A 23,960-nucleotide genomic window follows, 5' to 3' on the forward strand; every position below is an offset into this window, starting at 1 on the left:
AGTGCCCTCATCATTTTCCATGTAATYAATTTGGAACAGGCTATAAAGTTTGATGTGTCAATGTTCTGTTAGAGATAAAATTGGAGAATTACATCATTCTGAACCAGCGGAATCAAAATAATTAGGACTTTGACATAGTTCTTCCCGTCACCAGAGTGAAAGGAGACTTGAAGGCAGACACTGGAACATATAACTGGAAACATCTGTACTTGCATGCTTAAGTGAAAAGATAAGCAGTATTTGTATTTTCTTCATCATTTTCCTTGCATATATGCAAGATTTTATAAAAATATAACAGACAGCAATGACAGTACATAATGTAATCATTTTTAAAAAAAAAAAAAAAAAAAAAAGCACTAGAAATCAAAAGGCAACCAAGATAATGTAATTCTTCTCTAGAACATTTTTCTCAGCTACATAATGTGTGCATATACCAAGGTCTAACACACTTTGCTGCACCACATCAAGTCAAGCTGTCGAAGAGCATACACAATTTTGCTTACAGGAGTATATCTCTTCCGTAATTTTTCAGTTTACAAGTAATTCCCTGTATTGGATTATGCTTAGTCAGAAGCACAGATAATATTTTGTTTCAATATTTTTAATGACATATTCAGAGATGAGGCAAGACATAAGATTAAGTGCAGGGAAGCATTTCAGACCCCAAAATGCATTCTTTAAAAATAAGATATACATGGTTAATGTAGGTAGATATGCAAGAAGTTGCATAAAATTTACTCTCCTTTTCCAAGGGTGAGCAACTAAGGCTCATTTTGTAAATATCAACTCTTCTGCATCATGGAATTCATTATGGGTGTCTGAATCATTCAGAAACACAATTTGAGTATCTGCTAAATTGGAATTACAAACTGAGTAAGGCAGCATTCTTGAATTAAGTATCCTTATGAAATCAAAGGATAATAACTGTTGACACCTAGAGACACCCAAAAGACCCAAAGATTGAACAGAAGGTCGATTTATTACATTCCTGCACAATCCAAGCAAATTGTTAATATACTAAAAACATTTATTTCTGCTATTTATACCTGCTGGATATCCAAATTATTCCGTCTCAAAACAAGTTGGATAATTTTCTCCTCTGTAGCTGAAAGCAGCCAGAAAACAGTTTACTTTTTAACAAACAGAATGGAAACCCTTATTAATTTTTTTCAAGCTTCAATTACAACAGTCTAAGCCAGAGACTTATGCAAACAAATTTTTAAATAGCCATTTGTTACAAGTAGCAAATTACCATGAACAATGAACTTGTTAGGAATCCCTTCTAAAAATACAACACACACAAACAGGCTACCCAGCAGAAAATCTGTTAACAATTTTATTTCTTTTGTAATGTTAAATATTATGGGACAGGATTGTAAGGATGAAAAACTCTTAACAATGCCTCACAAGGGATAAGAAAGAAATTCTGCCATGATATTAGCAAAGTAAGGTAAGGAGAAAATTTACACAGAACGAGGCACCATTTCCCCCAGAATACCTCTTGTCATATTCCTGAATGAGTGGGATTAGCAATCTAATAAATCATTTTTCCAAGAGGTAACAGTAACAGATAAAATTTTAAAGGATTATTAAAATAACATTACAAGACTCTGAACAATTTTTGAACTCTTATTAAAACCACAGAAAGAAAGAACAATTCTTTATTTATGAATTTTCATAAAGGACTGAATATGCAACTGACATCTGCTATTGATGATTTAATGTACAATTTTGTCCAGTAGCCGAACAGTTTGTCTTTTTAAATTGTGTTTTCTAACCGTGTGAGATCATTAAAGGCAAAGCCTGCTATGATGCTGTACACAAAAATGGTCACTTGGGCCATACTACCAATGAAGTGGTAGGTAAACAATTTTTTTCTGGCCAAGGGAAAAAAAGAAAAGAAAAAAGAAGCTGCATTTTGCATGCTTCTCTCACTCATTCTTTCTACAAGATGAATTTCCCTAGAAAGAATCCAATGAAAATGGCTGCAATTACAACAAGAAGCGAAGGAAGAGAATTAGAGCCATTATCTCTTAGGGCCAAGGCTGTGGGTGATCCAGATTTATCCGAGTGTGCTACCTTTCTGAGCCTCAAGCCTTCATCCTGAGGGGGGAAAAAAAATATGCAAAATATTTATGAATGTGTCTTCTTAGTAATCATGAAAATTTAACTCAAAAGCCAATTTTACTGGTGAGCATTTAATAAAGTAAAAAGTCATTTAAAAAACAACACTGTACCACACCAAAATCCAAAGTAAGTGTGAAGTCTGCAAACTATAACATCTCAAATGAGAAGATAATCCACCTGTGTATCTGCTTACTTCTGTAGAAGAAAGATTCTGGAATTCTTACTAGGCACAATGAAGATTCTTGCTTTCACTCACATAGTAAGAATTAAACAAAAGTAATTCCTTACCAGTGATTTTGTGCTGTATTTTTCCAAATGTTTCAATGTCACCAGAATTACAGGTAAGGAGACAACATTATTTCAGGATTCTTTAAAAGGCTTTGATAGTCACTGAAATTTTCAGATATCCAACAACAAATACACAAAAAAAAAAACTCAAAAAGTCACATATTGACAAGTTACAGGTTATTGAAATGGTATTACTATATAAAGTTACTGGACCTTTAGTCACTCATTTGTTCTTGTTCACTAACTTTTTATGATACACAGTGTTACTGCTTTCATTCTCACYTACTCATTTTTAAGAATGAGTAACAATGCAGTTTTACACAAAGCTACAAATTAAGTCTGAAGTAGAGATATCCAAAGTAACTGAGACCATCTTAAAAGGGAGTATCTTTACTGCTTTTTGTTTAAGAAGAAAACAGTGTAGCTTCAGTACCTCATTCACAACAATGACAAGATCTCAATCACTGAGGAGTGGAAAATATATTTTAAATGTCAATTTTTACTTGCACATATTCCTGCATCAAGAATCACTAATTCTTAGATCAGTCTATAAATACAACTTTTAGAAATAAACTTAGCTACATATTTAACTGCAGAAAGACTGCACAAAAAAAAAAAAGAAGATATACTACTCAGTATTTGTTCCAATCAGTAAGAGTAGACCCACTACAATATAAACATGGAAGCAGAACTTACTCTCAGGTGCCGATTTTCGTCCGACAGCTTCATAACTTCTGCCTGAAGTCTTTTGCACTCCTCCACTAGCTTCCTTGTTTCAGTATCATTAAGCGAAACACTATGTGGTTTTGGCATCGGTCCATCCTGTTTAGATGTATTCAGTACTGGGGCAGATTTGCTTGCATCTATATCATTCTACAAATATTAAGAATGGCTTGAGAATCTTACTTACCTAGAGAAAAATTATTCATAGCTTAAAATTGAAACAATCCAGCTACTAATATAGTTCAATGAAATATATATTTATAATAATCTAATCAAAAACTTGTTACCAGCTCAATTCTGATTAGCACAAATATTAAGAACCAGAAGCATATTGCACTTGTTCACATTCTGTACTAAATGCCACTGAGACAGAAAGGAATATTTAAGTTTCTTAACACTGACCTCAGTAGGCACCAAGAAAGCATACACAAAATACACAGTAAATACATAAAATAGCATTTAACTGTAGCTAATTAGTTATAAACTAATATAAAGTATGTATGGAAAAAGTATTTTGCACTTAGAGCATTTCTTATTAAAGGAAAACAAAACATTGCACAAATATGAACTTTAAGCCTCACAGCATATCTGAAAAACGCGTTACTAATTTTGAATACAAGTGAAGAGTCACACAAAAGGCTGCAAGAAAGTTAAAAAAATATTAAGAAGCTGGTTCCTGCAACTCTGCTCAAAGCATACAATTATCTTCAGCAGACATTAAAAATCCAGTGGATACAACTGTCACCATTTATAAAAACACGGCATTCACATGGGAATACTCTCAGATATAGCTCCTATTACAAATTCAAGCCTCTATTCTTGTTTGATTTGCTACCCAGCTGTGTGATTTGGACCATGACCACACTGCATCCTTCAGAATATCAGGTAAGTAGATCAAGTGAAGTATTAAATGTAACAGAGAACCTATTAAAAGCTAATATATCTATGTAATAAATCTATGTAAAGATTCTGATTTGCAAGAATTTCATGAATTCCTAAACAAGCAGCCATGGTTTAGTCTACTGCATCTGCTTGCATTTTGCATCTTTCACAATACAATCATAGGTAGCCCAAGAGCCAAATCCTGCTACATTATAAAGGCACTGCTAATGGAATTAAAAAAAAATAATTAAAAAAAGTTTACTCATGAGTAAGCAGGGTACAATTTCTTTTTTTGTTGGTTCGCTAGCTAAAAAGGATTCCTTTAGTAATACTGAAACCTCACTGGAGTCCTAGGACTCATCTCCCTGGAACAAACCTGCTTCTTCTGCTGTCTGACCTCACTGACTGGTTCCTTCATGTCAATCTTCTGGCTAGGATTGGTAGGCATCTGAAGAAAGTTGTTGCTGACTGAAGTGAAATACTTGTGTCCTGATGTAGATATATCCTGAGGTGGCAGGTGAGCCTTACTCTCAGGACCTGGCTGATTTCTTTTTGTAAGGTTTAAGGGAGCGACTAAATCAACTGCTAAAGGATTAGGTTCTGCAACCTCACGCTGCTACTTAGAAAAATATAAATATTATAGACAGGCAATAATATGAAGGTATCACATTATGAAAGTACAAAAGATGTTAGTTTTGTACAAAGCATTACATTTCTCTAACTACATTTTAGTATAAAATTAAAAACAATACATTTTTTTCTAGTATCTATGATGTAATTTAATAACATGCTAATAAACATAGAAAAAAACCAACCAAGTATCTTCAAAATAAATGTTTAGCCTTTATAGGTTTAGCATTTAACACATTATAGGCAGCTGACAGCTGAATAAAAGCCTGCATCTCTTAAGTTACATTTATAAAAAAAATTATACCATCATACTGACATCTGGTCTAAAAAAACATCCTTACTCAAAAAGGTAYATTAAAAGAATAGCTGCAAATCCTTCATTCAGACCCTTTATGCATGTTAATGATACAGTCTTTACATGCATAGATTCATGCTACTTTACCCCAATATACCCTATAGATTATTTTATACAGAAATTGTGCTTCAGCACTTTAATTCACAATGCTAAAAGCAGCACCAAAAAGGGGGGAAAAAAAGTAACAGTATTAGGAGCCAATAAATCAGAAGTTAGTTAGCAGGGTAACAAAATGTTGATGCACAGGAAGTTGGCACATTCTTCAAAACTTGTAGGTAACTGGCAGTTAATTATTACTCCAACTATCAGGCAACACAAAACAGAATTCTTCAGTCTCATCATGAAATTATCATCTCCTACATAATTAGAATATATTGTATTTGAAATCAGCAGCATGTGAGAGGTAATGGGAATTTATTTTTTGTCTGATTATCTGTCCTTTCTACTACCTTCAAAGATTTATTTAGGACTCCCAAAACATATGTATGTATACACTTACCTCTAACCTTCTCTAATTTCAGTTGAATTAGAAACAGGATTTTTAAATTAAAAGCACTTAATATTTTAAAAAGCAAAGGATTTAATTCAGTTTTCACTGTCCACATTAGCATGTCGTGTTAGACTTTTTTATAAAAAAAATCTGACAGCAATAAAATGTTTAAAATAAAGAGAAGCTGCAACAGGACTCACATAATATGTAAAGGGCAACACCATAACCTGTTTGCACTACAATGTATAACCATGCCTGCAGAGTATCAGCTTTCATACTGAAATTTAATATAGCTCGCTCCATACATTATTATGCATATTTACACTAGCATAATTTGGCGTTCAGTTTATCTCTAGAACTGATGAGCTGCTAATTACAGGCAGTAAATAAAAACTATATAACCAYAGGATTTTTTTCAAATGTTAAGTTTGCCTTCTATTTAAGATTCATTTCCTCTAACTGATTAGGGCATGATTCCTTAGACACCATAGCTAGGACTTAACTCACCAAGCTTCAGCTTTCTAGATGACTCATTCCTAAACCTGGTTTTCTAGATTCTCTTTATTAGTCAATGTAGAAAGACAACAAAAGCAAACCTGGAGGTATCAATTTTAACCATGTGCCCTTGCTATACCCTACCAGTAGAGCCATCAGTTGACTACAGAGTTTCCTAAATTCTAACATATCATGATCACCTAACTAAAAATATATGGCAATGATACCACAAAGCAAGTTACAATAAATCATCAATAACTCGTTGTCAACACTATATGAATTCACAATGTATCATAAAGGGCTAGAAGAGGCAGCCATCAAACAATGAATGMTGGTAAGATCAGGTTGCAGTGAAATTCAGAGAAAAAAAAATCCCTGAGAAGTTGCATACTACATATCCTTCCTCTCAGTACAAATTCAGTACAAATACCTACAATCCATTTAACTTACACAGCTTGTAAAAAAAATCAAGACCAATTCCTCAGATACTCTAAAATCAGCGTATCAAATAGTTTTACTCTTTTCTTACTTACCAATTTATCATTTTCATTGGGCATTTCAAACACACATCTCAACTTGGAGTCCATTAACTCATCAGGTTTTGCCTCCTTCCACTAAGACAACAATTACATGGTTACTTAACATGTCAGACTTAAGCAAACATTGAGCAATTCTTGAACTTGCTTTTAGAATTCCCCTCATMTATAGCTGAATACTGTCCCTACTCTAGCTGCAATTTTCAGACTAGCTTTTAAACAATAATAAATTGAATGCAAGGGTAGATCCAGACTAGATCCAAGGTAAGTAGGGGATCTGAGGGTAGGGAACGGGGACAACAAAATAGTCTTCTCAACACACAACTAGCAAAAATTGCCATTTGGGTTGCTCTAAGAACAAAGTTACAGCCCTATTGTTCCTGGTAGATATACTCCTTACTTTAGAAGTACCATTTTAAACAAAGGATTGAAAGACATCTTTCAGTGATTCTATACTTACTTCTAGAGTAAGTGTTTTTTAATTATCCATATTTCAGATTTTTTTTTACCACTCTCTCCTTTCATTACATTAAATTAYTATTTGTAACTACCACAAAATACTGTAGAATTACATTATGATTTGGGCCTATATTTCAAAGTAGTTTATAAAAAAATCAAATTCTAATAATTATTAATACATTTAACTGTAAAATATGCTGGAATCTCTATGCCCAAATGACAATTAACTTTTTAACTCATGTGGTTGCCTTAAATCTTTAGCCTCAGAGATCTGTTTTCCAGTAATAAGTCCTCCRAAGCTACCTTAAAGTTGCAGGTCCTGAAGACTAAAGGATCCAAGATTTCCATGAAATCCTTGTACTGTTTTGTTCTTTTTTTCCAGTGGCATCATTTATATAGTTATAACTACAATTACCAATTTTCTGCAAGATTTGTTTCTCAGCAGTCTATACTTCCATAGACTGAGAAAGCACTTATTTGAAAGGTGTTCCTAAAGCAAATTTTTATATCCTCACCAAATAGCTACATTTCACTTRCTGCACATAACCAAGAGCTAGCTATCAGAGTGCGATGAGAAAAAGTAAATCAGACCGACAAGAAAGAAGTATGTTATATTTTTAGCTTCAAAAGCTTAAAATCTATAAGGTTTTCCACTATTTCCAGTGCAGAGAGATTCTACAAGTGGTCTTTACCTTCATATAATCAAACCTAAGGCTGCCCAGATGTAATGGACTTGAGTGAGTACTGAAATATAATTCTACCCTTCACTTCACCTACCCTCCTCTACCTCGAGCTATTAAAGTGAACATTGAACATACCTATGAAAAGACAGGTAGTCCTTAAAACACTCTTTAGGAAGCACAGCCTGAGCATCATTCCCCTGAACCCTAATGTACCTGATTATGASAGCCCATGTATGCCCTGCTAAAGTGTATGTTCTGACAACTGAAGGCTTTCCACCGCTGCCAGCTTGAGAAGTCAGGGACAGGTGTCCTGACTTCTGAACAAACAAGCACAATCCATCCTACCAAGTTCCTAAATCTCTTCTTTCTGGATCCTCAACAAACCAATTTGCCCAAGAACTGAATCAACAGCATGCTCTATTAAACAGAAAGTAAATCTATCATTTGTGCAGGCTTTAGCACCTTGGCTATCTTGTAGAAGGACTTGTTTTAGCCTTTCAAGTATCTGAATTCCTTAGAAACCCATTCAACTTTTCATATAAACACATACAAACACTTCTATCAAATCCATTCATTTCATATAGCTTACTTCAGGCTTGCAGTTTGTACATACTCCGCATTCCTTCAACCTCAACCTGTTTATTCTCTTCCTATTAGCTGCATGTAAGACCCAGCTGCATACAACAGGTCTATTATTTTAATACTGAATGATCTTACCTGAGAYTCATTACTATTTTCTCTCTGTTCACTATGCAAATTCCAAGCACTGAGCTTGTATTTAGTATTAAAAACCCTGACTCACTTATGGAAATTGTACTTGCTCAGAAAAAATTCATTTTTTCTCAAAAAATGAATTACAAATAAGTGATTCATTTAAGCTAGAACATAAAATCTTAAAAGAAAAAATCTACAACAGTCTTTCTACCTCGTTTTTACTTACCACTGCCTCCATATCTGAAATATTTGGTGGTGCATAGATTGTCTGTACCATGAACTTGTGTTTACTCTTCTCATTTGGGTCATAGTCAAAAGGCTGTAGCATTACTGTTCAAAAGAAAAATGAAGTGTAAGATTATACGGTTCTTTAGCTTACTGCAGTAAGCATGCTATCCACTTTAGATTTACTTCTTACTAAACAGATACTGAAGTTAAAATGCAAAAAGCAGTTTTGGAAATAGAGCAGAAACACACTGTAGCAACAGCTTGTGACAGGAAACAAACCTAGCAATTGTTAAAAATCTTGGGTTTTAACAGTCTAGTTTAGCTTTGAAGATTATTTTTGCAATTACTATAGTTAAAAGGTATTACATAAATAAGGATAAAAAAAATCCTGTAAGACAGATGGACAAAAAACAAGCAAACACTGTAAGACTCTTCTGTACAATAGACATATTTTATGATTAGCTGAATGGAAAAATACAAGACTTAGGRTACACACTATGACAGCTCCTCAGTGGGGACGGGGGAGGTGGGGAGGGAAGAGGACTTATGTTAGGGCCCATGTAGTGGGGAAAGCTCAACTGATTTTTAAAGACATATTAATCTGAGCAAGGACTGAAGCTACTAAAATACTTCATTCAAACCACAACTATTACAGGACATTTTTATAAAGAAAAGAGATAAAGCTGCCTGGGGGCTTTAATAATACATCTTCAGACCGCCTTCAAATTCAGCTGTTTATTTTTTTTAGATTTATAGTGCTTAGTTACAGAGCAATGCATTTTATTCAGGTTTTAAAACATTCTTAACTAAGTACACTATGACAGTTAATATTTGTCTGAAACTATTTCAAAATCTAGGTACGCAGCTAAATGGTRTAGTGACTTTGGAGCCTCTATCACATTCTACTAGAGGAAAAAGAGGGAAGGAATTCAAAACTAAGTTCCCTGTAAAGGTGATTTTAAGCGAACCATTAAAAAAACCCTCTCTCCTTGTGTTTTGTTTGTTTATTTTCAGACTTGTACATACTCTAGYACAGGTCAAAAAAACTCCTGGATGAAACTGGACATGTTGACACAYGACAGTTTGTTCTACAAACACCGGAAGTAGTACAGGCAAACAGCTGGGGTATCTTTGCAAGAGCAAAACCCTTTCTGAATGACAGTATTTTTATTATACTTTTAGCTTTCCTAAGCTGAAAATTCTGTGAGGAATAGAAATTCATATTTCTAAAGCTATTATTTTCAAGTGTACATAAGCTCAGTACAAAAAAAAACATGATCAACAACACTATTCAAGATCTCTGTTATTTCTACAGCATTATAAATTCATAAATACTCTACACTATTTTAAAATTAAAGYTTTAAATACAGAATCACAGTTTTACAATACCATCTGGGAGCAGACGGTATCTTTTTACACTGCATAGAGTTCCTCAGGTCTCCCTGGCATCACTGTTGGGGGAGGAGGTAGGGAGAAGACAGGACACGGAGTTCAGCTAAGGAGTTCAAAGCAACTGAAGTAACATGACATGTATAATACAGACCAGGATTTTTTTTTTTTTTTTAACAGGATATAGTCACATATCCTGGGGCACAGGATAAGGGTTTGCAAAAATAGCTGAATATACAAGGTTTGTTAGGATAGCGTTGGAGGACTGCTGAAGAGAGGGATACGCACTCGGCACAAGCTACCTCTGTCTTTATTGTCTGTCTGGAGCAGATCCTGAAAGAAACTATCACGTTAACCCCTTATTCACATTTGATGTCTGAAAATACTCATTGATTCACTCCAGAAGGGAGACTAGGTCCACACAATTAAATTTAACTGTCTTTCTGTCTATGTGTATATGTACACAACTGGGACTACTAGAGATGAGGACTCAGGGTGAACAGTAGAGCTAAGTTATTTAACAGCATAAATATGTTGTCTTCCATCAAATGTGAATTTCAGTTTAGTATATCTTTACACAAAATTAAATAGAAGTTTAAGTCATTTCAGATAAAAATTAAAAATCTTAAAAATTACATTTATGGAATCTTATCAGCAGGTATCTGTACACTTCTCTATTTTATAGCAATGAAAATGCTAGTGCAAAAACACTGATTTAGCTAAGAAAACATGCTGTATGCTCTGAACAAGTTCCCCATATATTCCTATACCAGTTCAGTCTGAACTTCCAATACTGTTGCACATTTTTCATCAACTAAATTCTATTTTCCACAAATCTGAACCTTCATGTACAGCTTAACATTTTTGCTTTCACTCTCAGAAAAAAATCTTCATGGTAAGAATAAATTATATTCCATAAAATACAAAATATAATATCAAAATGACTAACAGCCACTCCAAATTCACTAGTACCTATGGAAAAAAAAGTGATTTCTGAATTGGATTGTATTTCCTTATATAATTTACACCACAGATATTAGTTTCATGTTGCAGGCGGTTGCTACTGCATGATCAACTGCCCTTTTTCTTTAACACTGTACACAGTACAATCAAACAAAAAGTAAATAAYGGGAATCAGATGCATTTCCCAAATGTAGCACATAAAGGAACTGCAGTATTTGACATGGTTTCAAACAATCTATTTGGAAAGGTTTAAAGGGCAGGTTTCTTTAATCGCTGATCTCACTGTTGCCCGAAACATAACTGAGCAAATTAAAGGCTTCTTCCAAGTATGCAAGCTATAGAACAATTCTTAAATTGCTGTCAATAGACTATTGAATAGCAGGTAGTACTTCAGTCTTCCTAAGCCAGGGAAACTGATGGAATAACCTGAAAGGTGGCAAAGCCAGCTTTCCAACACGAGGACTTCTTTCTATGCTAGCAGAGCCCTCGGGTAAATATGCTCTTTGACCACTTGGTCACAGCTGAAATTCTGACTGAATTGAACAGCACAGGTAAAGACAATACATGGAATCAAAGAGCTTTTGAAGGTTTTAAATAATCATGGAAAACCACATGAATACATGAAGCTAGTTTTCAACACGTGTTCTTGGGATCATGAACAGCCTCAGATCCCTTCTAAGGGAACTTAAACTAGTAACTCTTGTAAACAAGCTTAAGTTTTCAAAGTAGGAGGACTTATCGCCACAAAATTGATTTTAAAGGGGTCAGAAAACCAAACTTAATTGTGAAGGAAAAACAGTAACATGCTACCTTCTGAAAAAAAAAATCAACAACAAGCAATTACTATACATGATACAATAACAAATAGTTAATTTAGAGCATTAGATTAAAAAGTAAACAATGCAAATCAATAGTAAAAAAAAGGGGGGGGGGCTTACCAAATTAGTATTTTTGGAAATATATATAAACACAGTTGAAAAAGGTTACCTACTGATTCAAAATTGCACTACAGACAATATAGCACTCATTTTAAAGGAAGTGTGTGGCTAAGTCCTACATCTACAAATTAATTTAAGAACTAGCTTGACCGAATCAGAATGATGCATTATAAAGTCTGAAGATAGCTAAAAACATCTCAATATTTAGTTTTGAGCATGGAGTTCCAGTCATTATGTTATAGTGATTCTTCTCTATACAAATATGCAAGAGAAATCTATTTATAATGGTATGAAAGATAATATGAGGTAGCACTGAAAACATTCAGTCAAGAGATTGATGAGAAAGTGGGTCACTAGAAAAATTCTCAGTACACTTGACTTACCAAATGACCCAGAAAAAAAAACAAACAAAAAAAGTAAGGCCATACTTTGGGGAAGACAACTCTGAAAAGCATCTTGGGCTTGCTGCAACTAAACAACTGCACATAAGCTTCTGGTAAGACAGAAAAAGGAATATCCAAGATTTACAGCTCTGCAAACTGAAGACTCAACCAACATGATACTGTTTCCCTTTACTGGTGAACTCGAAGATGAAATATTGTTTACAACTCAATTATTTACTGCTTGTAAAAGAACATTTTAAAATGGGAACTATTCATAGAATTGCAAACATGTCACAACAGGCAAACGGAATACTTAAATCTATTCAATTCACTGAAGATAAAGTCCAGCAATATCTTGATCATGAACTGGATCTGAATATCCCTGGGGGAAGATACCTGACACCAGACAGTTCTAATCCAACAATCAACATACGGTCAGAACAAAATGGCTGAAAGTTGAAGTTCAAGCGGGAAATAAAGTATGCTTAAATTTTGAAAATATTCTCTCAGTAAGTGATCTTTCAACCACAAGATGCTGGACTGTACACAGAAAGCAGTATTGAAGTTTCATACAGTCACTTTCTACTCTGATCACATTAGTTTAGAAAAACAGTTTTCTTCTTCAAGGAAAGTTACTCTAAGGTTTTAATCAATCAAACTCAAAATTTTCCTGAGCCATTCCTTGCAACTTTTGAATACATCATCTGAAACTACATCCCCAACTTCTTTTAAACTTCTCAAATGGCCTAGGTATATGAAACTGAAAAGCTCTGAGGATTGCTCAGTGTTTCCCTCTTGCTTTGCTACAACTTTTCAGAGGTTCTACAAAAGATTATCACCTTAACTACACTACTGTAAGCTACAGGAGTTACCGGTGTGAACTTCTAGATCTCCTATAGCCTATAAAACCACAACTTATTAAAAGTTTATTCCATCTCTCCAAGTTGGGAAACATAACGGTCCACAGGAAAATAGTACTCTCATCTCCTGCAGTTCCTGCCTTGAAAATCTCCTTATTCAGAAGATTTCTGCCTCAAAATGATCAAGTGACTGACCTACCAAAAGTATTTACCAAGCCAAAAAACTATTACCTACTCTTCCCATGTCTTTGAGAATGTCCACTCCCACGACTCTTAACATCTAGCCTTTCTGACGGTCCAGTATAACCTTAAACCATTGTATGTCCAGCTACCAAAATTCTGCTTACTGTCAAAATAAAGTTTGTAAGTCAAACCTACATGGAGTTCCATGGAAAAAAGAAAACGTATCATCTGGTCTCAGGGCTCATTCTCTGCTTCTCCTTCCCCCGCCCCCCAAAAAACAGATTAAGGAATGTTTCTATAGTAACACGTAGTAGATTTTTTAAACTATAGCTCCACCTAAAATAAGAGAGAATATCCTTTCTTAAAAGTGATTTAGTGGTTGCCACTTAACACATAATAAATAGAGAAATTACGAAACAACAGAGTCCAAAAAACAGGCATCATTACTGTGGTCAAAACAACTACTCTATCATTCTAATTTTTTTTTTTAATGCTATAAGCTGCCATGTTAAAACTTGTGGAAACACATCACAGCAGCCAAATAACGTCCCACTTCAAGATAGAGGCATGAATACAGCAGACTGAAGCAAAGACATTGTTGATGCCACTCCCCATTTCCAACTTCCTTTCTGCCTCACATATTGTGAACTGCAATGTAAATGTGATGGTAAGTATTTCTGCATAGCAGGTTTTCATGTTGCATCTCTACCAAAATTTGATAGTTGCACTAATGAAGGAGAACAGTTTTATATTTAAAAATTTTAAACAAGATTGATGCACTCCCAATAGACTATAAGATCACTATTAGAGAACTTCACGGAAGGTCTAAAAACACATAATTTATAACTGAGTATATATCTGCATACCTGAAACAATTACAGACGATCCTGGATCAATAATTCCACTGTTCGGCCTCACACAGTATCGACGAGGTGCTGTGGTCTTCACTTTGAAGCATACTTTTCTATCTGATGGATTTCGTAGTTTAAGATTTGTAGTTACTACATCTGTGAAGGGACCTGAAAAAAGGATTGGTTGACTGGGTTTTTATTTTTTTAAAAAAAAATACATATTTTTGAGGAAAAAAGACCTTTACACAGTACCAATTACTCTTAGCACATAACATGATGGTAGCAACCTCCTTAAAGCAGGTTAAATCATAAATCTGTTAAGCACTTACACTGTTAGATGCAAAGTATGCTCTACCACTTTAGTTATACTAATGTGAAAATATTCATACGAAAGATCATATAGGTATTTTTGCACAGACTCGATTATGCTTATTTTCCCCAAAGTTTTCTTAGTATTCTAAGTAGCTAGAAGTAATGGTCACATGCTAAAGAAAATTTTGTTGTATTTTTCTTTAGCAATAGAAGCAAAAYGTAGTTTGAAACTCCAAACGCTTAAAAAAACCCTGTGATATTGAGATACACTATTTGCTCTTGAAACTTCAACTTTGCTGTGCTACTAAGCAGTTACWGCCTTAACTGAAACAAACACCAATCTCATCTTTTAAGTTCAAAAACAGGCAATAAAGATGATACACCATTTATACACAAACTCTAAATGATCCACGGAAGATAAATTTGCACTGCTGTATTTACCTGTTCAATACAGCATATTCTCTAAACTGTGGGGGGGGGTTAAACCATGAAGATAGGAATGGTCTTTAAGGCTAAATCAGGCAACAGAAGCAAAGTCAGCTGTACAAGCTTCTCTTCCAACAGAGACCACTTCACATGATGCCATAAAGCAACAGTATGAAAAGGAATAAATGTTCATAGTGTTCTGAACTGTGCTCACCTCCTTCATGCTTATGATACCTGAAAGCAAGACTGCACCAGCATAGGAAGAATATAACTTAGGGACTAGATTTTTATATAAACATGAAATCCATTCAATAATATTTAACGTGTATATTAAGAGCCCTCCTTAATACTCTTCAGAAATTACACATCAAATTACTACAAAATACATTTCATAGTTATTGAAAACACGACAACCACTTACTCATTAAAACAGACAATGTAAACCTTCAGATTAAATAGGATGAAAAAGTTCAAAGTTTCCTGACACCTGCCACTCAATAGCTCATGCTGTATCCAATCACATTTGCTTATAGAGTTGGATCCAAAAATAACACCCATCTCCCATACCACAAATATCAAATATCTGCAAACTCCTCTAAGACTGCCAATAGAGTCTGAAAGGTCCAAACATTTACCTGTTCATTTTTTGAGCTATATAAACATTTTTGTGGAAGTTATTCTGGGAATTTTACTTACAGCCATCTAGGCATTGCCCTGATAATGTAGGCATCTACAGTGTCCAGCTGCACACCATACTTTGGATTTGGCTTGCAAAGCATTTTTTATTATTGCAACTCTAAATAATCTGAGGTTAAAAGTAAGAAGAGGGAGCTCTAACTGCTTCTCAGTCTTCATGAACAATATTGCTAAGGAAATGCTCAAAAAAAAACAGGCTCAGCTCAGAGGCTTATTTTGAAATGTACTGCCACCAACAAAAGGAGCTACATCATTCACAAATGGGCTTATCTCAAGACATGAAAGCAGCAATTTMTGAAATAATGATTTTTTTTGTCATTTTAAAAAAAGACATGAAAGGTCCCTCTTCATGCCTTCCTTCCCAAAGTCTGCATAATAACAGTAAAGTCTGATTCAAAATATTCCTCAAATTATTCTGGTATTTCCTGTAAGTTCTAACACCACATACAAAAAAAATCTTGCTTCTGCTCCCGATACACGAACACAACATATTTCCTGGATACCTCYCACTGCACCCCTTCTTCCCCCCTCCAAACAGCCTTTAGTTTTCACAACTTTTTTTTGTATTACACATTCCTCCAGGAGTGGACTGTAATCTTTTCCAAGGTCTACAGCAGCTTTTTAACAACTTCACCTTTCACCTGCTTTCTAAGAGCCTCGAAGGAAAAAACTATATAAAACGTCCCAAGACTCACAACCGTCAAATTTAATAAATAGCTGGTAACAAGACTGGTGCAGAGAGGGAAACAAAAGGAAAACAGATGAAATTTCACTTTTTCTTGCAGATCCCAGCTATTTTGGTAATTCAAGGGCATACTGACAGAGAGCACTGACCTGACCATGGAGAGGCAGGAAGGAGTAAGACCTCTCGGACACAAGGACAGCAAATTGGAAAGTATCTATTATCATTCAGAGAAGCAGCATGGTCTAAATTACATGACATATCTCATTAAAAAAAAAAAAAAAAGTGCAGCAGCAAACAAGATACTGAATTTCCCATTCACACAAACATAGATACTACTACCCTTATGGGAGTGGGGAAATAAAAGACTACGTGGTACTCACAGGCTAAATGCAAATGTATAAATCATATGATTCCATGAGGAAAAAGAATCAGGGAGGGAGAGAAGACAAATGAGAAACATTTTAGGCCATGCTATTCAGACCATATCATTTAAACTACAGGCAGGCTCATTTCCATTTGCACCCACCATGCAAAAATACCTCATCAGTCCTTTGTCCTTTGACCAATACTCCCGCTGTAAACCACCCAATACTATCTTTTATCTTACATTTTTCCAAACTAAGACAACTAAGACAATGAGCTCCTGGATCTACAACTTGGGCTTACAGAAGCTATGGTAATTCAACTAATAAAATCCTCAAGTTATCCTGATATAACTGTGATGTACAGTGACAATATACTATTGCTTTTTAAACCTGTAATTTCAATCTGAATCTCTGGGAGTCAAAGCTACTTTAAAGCAGATAGGGAGCTCAAAACGCATTTAGTAGTGTAGATTCTAGATAAAGACTTCACCATTTTTCTAGAATAAAAACTGTTAAAAAAATAAATAAAGCCAGGTTATTGCAACTGTTCTGAATGGAACAGTGACTACAGTGACTATCTAGGTGAAGATTTTTCCCATCTGACTTACAAGAGCCTTAGAAAGGAATGAGACACATCTGCCTAATTGCAATCAGAAAGAGACTAGAGATCTCCAAAAATATTATGGACTGGATTTCTATTCTAACCATTTTACATTGCAGCCAACACAACATTAATACAAGAGTTGCCTCTGGCAACAGCGTATCTTGTGCTAGATCAAATAGTGGACAGGAAAAAATGACACAAAGATTCTGCAGAGCCAGTTTCCACTGCTGAAATGCAGTCCCAAGTTTGCCTGCTTGCCATAAGCTTGCCTGCTACACTGCAGTAAAGCCAAAATATTATCTATTACTGGATAGGCAGGACTTGTAAAGAAATCTTTGATCTATAATGTCATATTTTCTCTTCAAATTTAGGTCTCGTTCAAATCATGAGCTCCAAAAGTCATCTTTGCTCCCTGGAACGGTCAAAACATAGCACAAAACATAATGATGTGAATATGCCTATCTAGAGTAGCAAAGAAGAGCTTAAAAAAACCCTCTCTTTCTGCAGTACCCATGGGAAAAGGCAGAGATGACTGCAAATACTGCTGCTTGCTGGTAATAAAGAGCAAACTAACAGAACTTTTAAGAACAGGAAAGGTTTCGTTATCAGAAGCTCAATTCCTGGAAAGTTAGAAAAGACTATCTATGTACACACAGCATCCGTCACAGAACAACATCTCTATCTAAAAGGAAATAAGAATTAATTTTTGTATAGAATTACATAAAATTTTCAACTAAAAGGCAGGTAACTTGTAGAGTTATACAAAAATTAGCATGCATTATTCAAAAATTCAAGAGTAGTTATATGTGGTAGTTCATATTACAAAGTTACATGAAACTTAGTTTTAATTTTACTATGCCCTTCAATTCAAGATGTTGAACTGTAACTGTTCTAAAATCTCATACCTAAGCTGACTCTGCCAGAAGGCACTATATTTCATGCATGGAACATAAGTTTATTTAAACTGTAAATTGGCATGATAAAATAATATAATCCAGCCACATCTAAACACCATACAAGCACACATAAGAAAAAAATAAAAGTACTTAGACGGGCAAAAAGAATACAAACTCCTTTAAAAAAGGGTAAGTTACAGTGTTAACTTCAAAAATTTGAATGATATGCTCAGAACAGGATGCTACTATTTCCACAGCTGCTTTATCATCTTTTAAATTCTATAAGCATTTACAATATACTGAAAATATCAAGGTATCTTCCAAAACAAACCCAGGCAGGGTATTTTTTGTTCAGTGTCCAATAAATTCAGGCCGGTAGGTAAAGAAAAAGGATTTACTGCATTTGAAGATCTGAGTTTTAATGAATGAGAAAGCAGTTAACTGCATGACATCTGTCAGCCAGATAAAAACTAGCAAGACAAACTGAGAGGAACAGGAAAGTTAACTAACTTCTGTGATGGATGTGACACGAACATAGTCAAGATTTACATCAACCCATTCTGCCACTAACACAAGTAACAAGAGAATAAAGAAAGACTACGTAACATAAAAACATTTATTAATTACATCATATGAATGTAGTTTATATGAGAATACTTTCCCCACCTATCATTTGACAAAGGAGTTTACTGAATCATCTGTAAAGTATGCTCTCTAATGTTTGGGATAAACTTCAGAAGTARAAGCACATCAGTAGTTTGCTGTCCTTTTTAAGGGTCACTCCAGAACAATAACAACAATAAAAAAAAAAGATACATTTGACGAATGGGTTGGACATATTAGAAAGCATGTCTTTCCTATAATGCTCTGTTATTGTGTGCAAAGCGAGTAGATAGACAATGCTACTACGATTTTTTTTTAAGTAACTGGCTGAAGTATCCACTATGATATAAGCAACTATCTTCAAAAATATATACACTGATTGTGATATTTATTGAAGTTGAAAAGAATGCARTTACCTCCCAGGGGACTTGGGGACAACAGTACTTTCTACAGGCTTCTTACAGTCAGAGATTCCAGKTTTCCTTCAGTGTAGATGGAACACTAATGTCCTGATTACCTTCATACGAGTCTATCTAGCTATTTTCAAAGCACCTGGAAACACTGATATTTCAAGTTAAAATACTGTAACAGCACATTCATATTAAAAAAAGTATACGGAGAAGTAGAAAAATAAGTTGCCAATGTTAAACTGAAACTTGCATTTTGCAAATGAACTTTGATCCAAATTGAAAACATCGAAGGCAAGATGTCTAAAAAGGAAGGACAGTGTACAGCTGCTATTTAAACCAGTTTGATTGTCAGATAAGGAAACTAATCTTAAAATACATACAAACTTTCTAATTACTTCAAATGTGATTTTATAGTAATTTCAGAGGTTCCTGTAAGGCAGAAGAAACATAGGTGACATAGCTGGTACAAAATAAACAAGACAAATGTTGTTAATTTCCTGCAATTACATTTTTAAAAAATTAATACTCAGACCTCTGTGAAAACAACCTAATGAGAATTCGTAACATCACCGCCAATGAATATCATGCATTTATCTTTCTCTTGAAATAAGCAAAAAAAAAAGATCTTTCAAAAATCCTAAAAGCTCACATGGAAGAAAATTTCTGACTCTAACAAATCACCTATTTGAAAATTATTCATAGCCCTTGATGCGTAACAGCTTAGGCTTCATGAATTAATGCCTTAACATTTTAGGTCTGAATCACCAGGAATAATTAGTAGATGAAGATGCAAGATCAACAGCATCTACGAATAATCATGCCTCTCAGGTACATATCTATATATTACACCAATAACAGAATATTTCACTTTTTGTTCCATCCTGGTAGTTGAGAAATTGCTATTAACTTCAACCAATCTGCTCGTAAGTGTCAAAATGCAGGGGAAAAAAAAAGTTTCATAAGAAAACTGACACACCTGAACATCCACAACTCCAGAAGAATGATGCTAGGCAAGCCTGGGTAACAACAGATTTTATCTGAGCTCCCTTCAATGACATGTTGTCAGCATCCATGCTAACTACACATCTATCAAAGATTTTTTCCTTTAAGAAAAACGTTGAGAGAATATCCACTTTTTAATCCTAAAAGAGCTTGCCTACCTCTGTCAAAGGGACAAACAGCCCAGGAGCAACATATACACAATTTATTAGAGGTGCTTGTACAGACACTGACATGCACACTTTACTGGGAGCAGGGAGCAAGAGAAATGGGAATTAAAATCTTCTGCTTACCTCTCAGCCAAGGCAAAGATATGAATTTCATACCCTGGCTTTTGAAAGCTGACAGAGGAAAGATTTTTTTTCTTACAGTTTCTTTCAAATTCATCTGCTTGCTACTGACCTGTCGTTAGTGACCAAAAACAATGATGAAAATGCATCTGTCTCAAGGGTTAATTACAACCACAGAGTGGAACCATGAATTCTGGTAAAAAGAATATTTGCTAGTTAATATATTGGATAGTTAACATATTGGATAAAATACAGCCTAAAAAGGAAATGTCTTTCATTTGATGGCAAATACGGACAAAGGTTTCTTAAGCCACAGCAATAAAAAACATCACTATTAATAACATGGCGTAACATGAAGTAACTTCAGCCAAAGCTATTAATGTTTATGTCAAGTTTCAGTTTTAAAATTTTACAGTCTAAGTCCAATATGCATCCATTATTTATTTTCTATTGGAAGCTCCATTATCCCTTACTTAGAAGTGAATGTTTAAAGAAATGTCATCACTAATGTTAGAAAAGCTTGTTACTTAAACTTAACCTCTGCATTATTGTGAATTCCATATCTGCAATTTAGCTTCATTTCATTAGTGTTATTCTTACTAAATACATAATATTCCACATTAAGAACATATTAAAATTTGTAGTTCATAATTTTAATAGGATAGTTTTAAGAATCAAATGATAAAATGTTACTCACTCCCAAAGTTCTCTCACTGATGAATAACAGCAGCAGAAATAGTTTGCTACCACTGAATAGAATATTTAAAACAGGACATATCAGCAATCTTTCAGTACAGATAGATAACAGTACTAACAAATTAGTTTATCAATAAAGGCTGTGTTTATAAACCCTTCCTGCAGAAGTACATATTCTCCTTACTTGGATGAAGCAAGATAATTAACAAATTTGGTAACTACCGACTGGCTATTATTTTGAAATACCATTAGATTCGAGCAACACAAACAGGTAAATAACTCCTCCCCTCCTTAAAAAAAAAGAAAGAAAGAAAGAAAGAAAAAACTTGCTACATGTTTTAATCTGCTATAACTTACAAGAGGTTTCAGTGGCATTAAAGTCCCATGTTCTGCAGTATGTTCAATATACAGCAACTTAGGACACACACACATTCTCAAATGTGAAATTTGCAATTAGATACATCTTTCTGATCTGAATTGCAACATATAAGATACTTTTCAAAAAACATAGCGGTAATCAGAATACTTGTAATTATCTCAGATGACAGCTGTAATGACTCACAGCATTCCAAGGAAACTAGACTTCCTACAGAACACCTGACTACAGGCAGTTATCTAACACTTTTTTTTCAATTGCTTTGAGAACTTGATATCAAAGAGGTCGAGCTCAAGTATTAAATATAATGCAAGAACTCTCGTGATTATGGCCAGTTTCCTTGCAAGTGGCATCCCAACAGCATAACAAGTAAATTCTTTAATTCACATTTCTCCCAGCATGGGCAGGAAGTTGTTTTAAAAAACCCACCACATACTCCCAATACAGTTTCAGGTGCTTTGTTTTTAGATGGTGTCCAAGCTTACTCTCTTGGCACAGAACAGAGACCAGCCTGCAAAGGCTAAGTATCAGACATTTAAATTTTCTACAGAAAGTCTAGCTAACRCTGGATCAGCTTCCAAACACATTAACAGCCCGCTTCAATTTCAGGGTGGAACTAAAGATTCCAGTGACTTTTCATCCAGAAGCTAAAGGACTCTCTGGATCCACAAAGTATCGGTCTCCTTTTCCCAAACTCCTGAAAGCCWAGTATAGCATATCCTACAGTTACTCAGGAAAACATTAAATATGTGCTTTAAATAAAAGTTGTACTCAGTCTATCTCCTAACTCTGACATAGTCAAGCTTCATTCCCTCATTATCTTCACATCACAGTACTAAGCTAAGCTAGTGCAACTTTTTTTTCCCAGACCCTGACAGTTGAACTCTTACAGAATTATTTAGACTTCTAACTTGAGCTGTAATGTGCAAGTAAAATGATGTCTAGCAGCTATCCAAATTAACCCCAAGCAATTTTTATCTTCATCAGGTATATTAGATTTAGTACCCATATTAAATTAGCACCACACTCCTATGAATTCTAGTTAAGTTGACTTCACATACGGAGCACATACRCTTTTTAATTTCATGAATGACCCTTCTTATAAAGAAAATAAAATATAATCCGAAACTACTTACATTGGTCAAGCTTTTCTTATGTCTTGGGATATATCATGAAATATAGGCTTCCAGCTTAAGTATATAATTATCACCATTGTCCTAGCTATCCTTTAGGAACATTGTAACCTGACGACGTAGGAAAAACCTTCTAAGGTCCTCATTAAACAAATCATTTTGCAAGATGGCATCTGATCAATTCAAAACTACTTGGGGTATTCTTGCCCACATAATTTAGTGGAAGGTTGGTTCAGACTCACATGATTCAGATTTGAAATTCAAATAAAGTTTATAAAAATCTATATATTCATAGACACTTGATGCTAATTCATTCTTATATCAATCCTAAACCCTTTAGCCTACATAGTGTTTTCTCTTCCCTAGTGCTTACCTCTCCTAATATTATTTATAAACAGCAATAAGATCCCATTTCAACCTTACTTTTGGTAAGGTAAACAAGCCGATTTCTTCGACCTTATTTATATTAGTAACTTTTTCGTTGCACTATTCCCATTTGGATTCATCTTCTCTGACTAGGCATCACCTGGCATAAAGTCAGATAAAGCTTCATGAATACCTTAGGCCACGACGTTAATACTTTCCTCACTACAAAACTAAGGTCTCATATTTGCCCCTTTTCATAAAGCATCATATTCACAATAAACCTGTGATCAGGCACTACGCTCTAGTCTTATTCCTTCTTCACTACTTGCAACTGAAGTGAGCTAACAACAAAAATTCTATTAGTGTACATCAAATACATGGGAGGTTGKTTTTTTTTTCGTTTGTTTGTTTCACATTCATCACATCTCCTAAATTTGCATTACCAGCAAGTTCCACAAGCACAATCCCACTTCCACCAAGTCAATAACAAAGATACTAAAACAAGTTCAAATCCAACATCCAATCATTTAGAAACTTCTTTATTAAGCTTCCATCTGTCCAATACTTCATTCCAATCTATTTTACAGCTTGTCCCTTCTCCACCTTGTATTTTTCCACCAAGCGTCTTTCATCTGCAACTTAATTATTAGTTTTACAGTTACCTCTGTATCAAATAATTTAATGATATCCAGTAAATCCAGTGATAAGATCAGATTTGTTGGGCTGCTGCAGGAAGAAAGCAAAGAGCTCAAAACCAAAGACACAGCTAGGGAAGTTAGGCTGGCACATTCTACCTAGGACACTCAGGCTGCATTTTATTCCATGTTCCATTTACCTCCATATCTTTAATTATTCTTTCCTCTAAGGCTTTGCATACTATCAAGGTCAGACCTTTTCAAGCATTCAAATGTCAAATTAAAAATTAC

At 34.6% G+C, this 23,960-nt stretch overlaps 1 protein-coding gene across 1 annotated transcript in view; it reads right to left on the bottom strand.

Moving 5' to 3' along the window:
• Positions 1-960: 960 nt before the first annotated feature.
• Positions 961-23,960, bottom strand: part of VAPA (VAMP associated protein A) — a 37,349-nt gene continuing 14,349 nt past the window's right edge. Inside the window, exons 2-6 of the mRNA XM_085322516.1 lie at positions 14,193-14,345; positions 8,609-8,712; positions 6,524-6,604; positions 3,112-3,288; positions 961-2,103 (exon numbers count right to left, since the gene is read on the bottom strand). Of these exons, the coding sequence (XP_085178642.1) occupies positions 1,945-2,103; positions 3,112-3,288; positions 6,524-6,604; positions 8,609-8,712; positions 14,193-14,345 (674 nt within the window). The 3' untranslated portion in view covers positions 961-1,944. The remainder of the gene's footprint in view (positions 2,104-3,111; positions 3,289-6,523; positions 6,605-8,608; positions 8,713-14,192; positions 14,346-23,960) is intronic.

The sequence above is a fragment of the Rhea americana genome, unplaced genomic scaffold, assembly GCF_003343005.1.
Source record: "Rhea americana isolate MKP2758 unplaced genomic scaffold, rheAme1 scaffold_78, whole genome shotgun sequence".
Lineage (NCBI taxonomy): Eukaryota > Metazoa > Chordata > Aves > Rheiformes > Rheidae > Rhea > Rhea americana.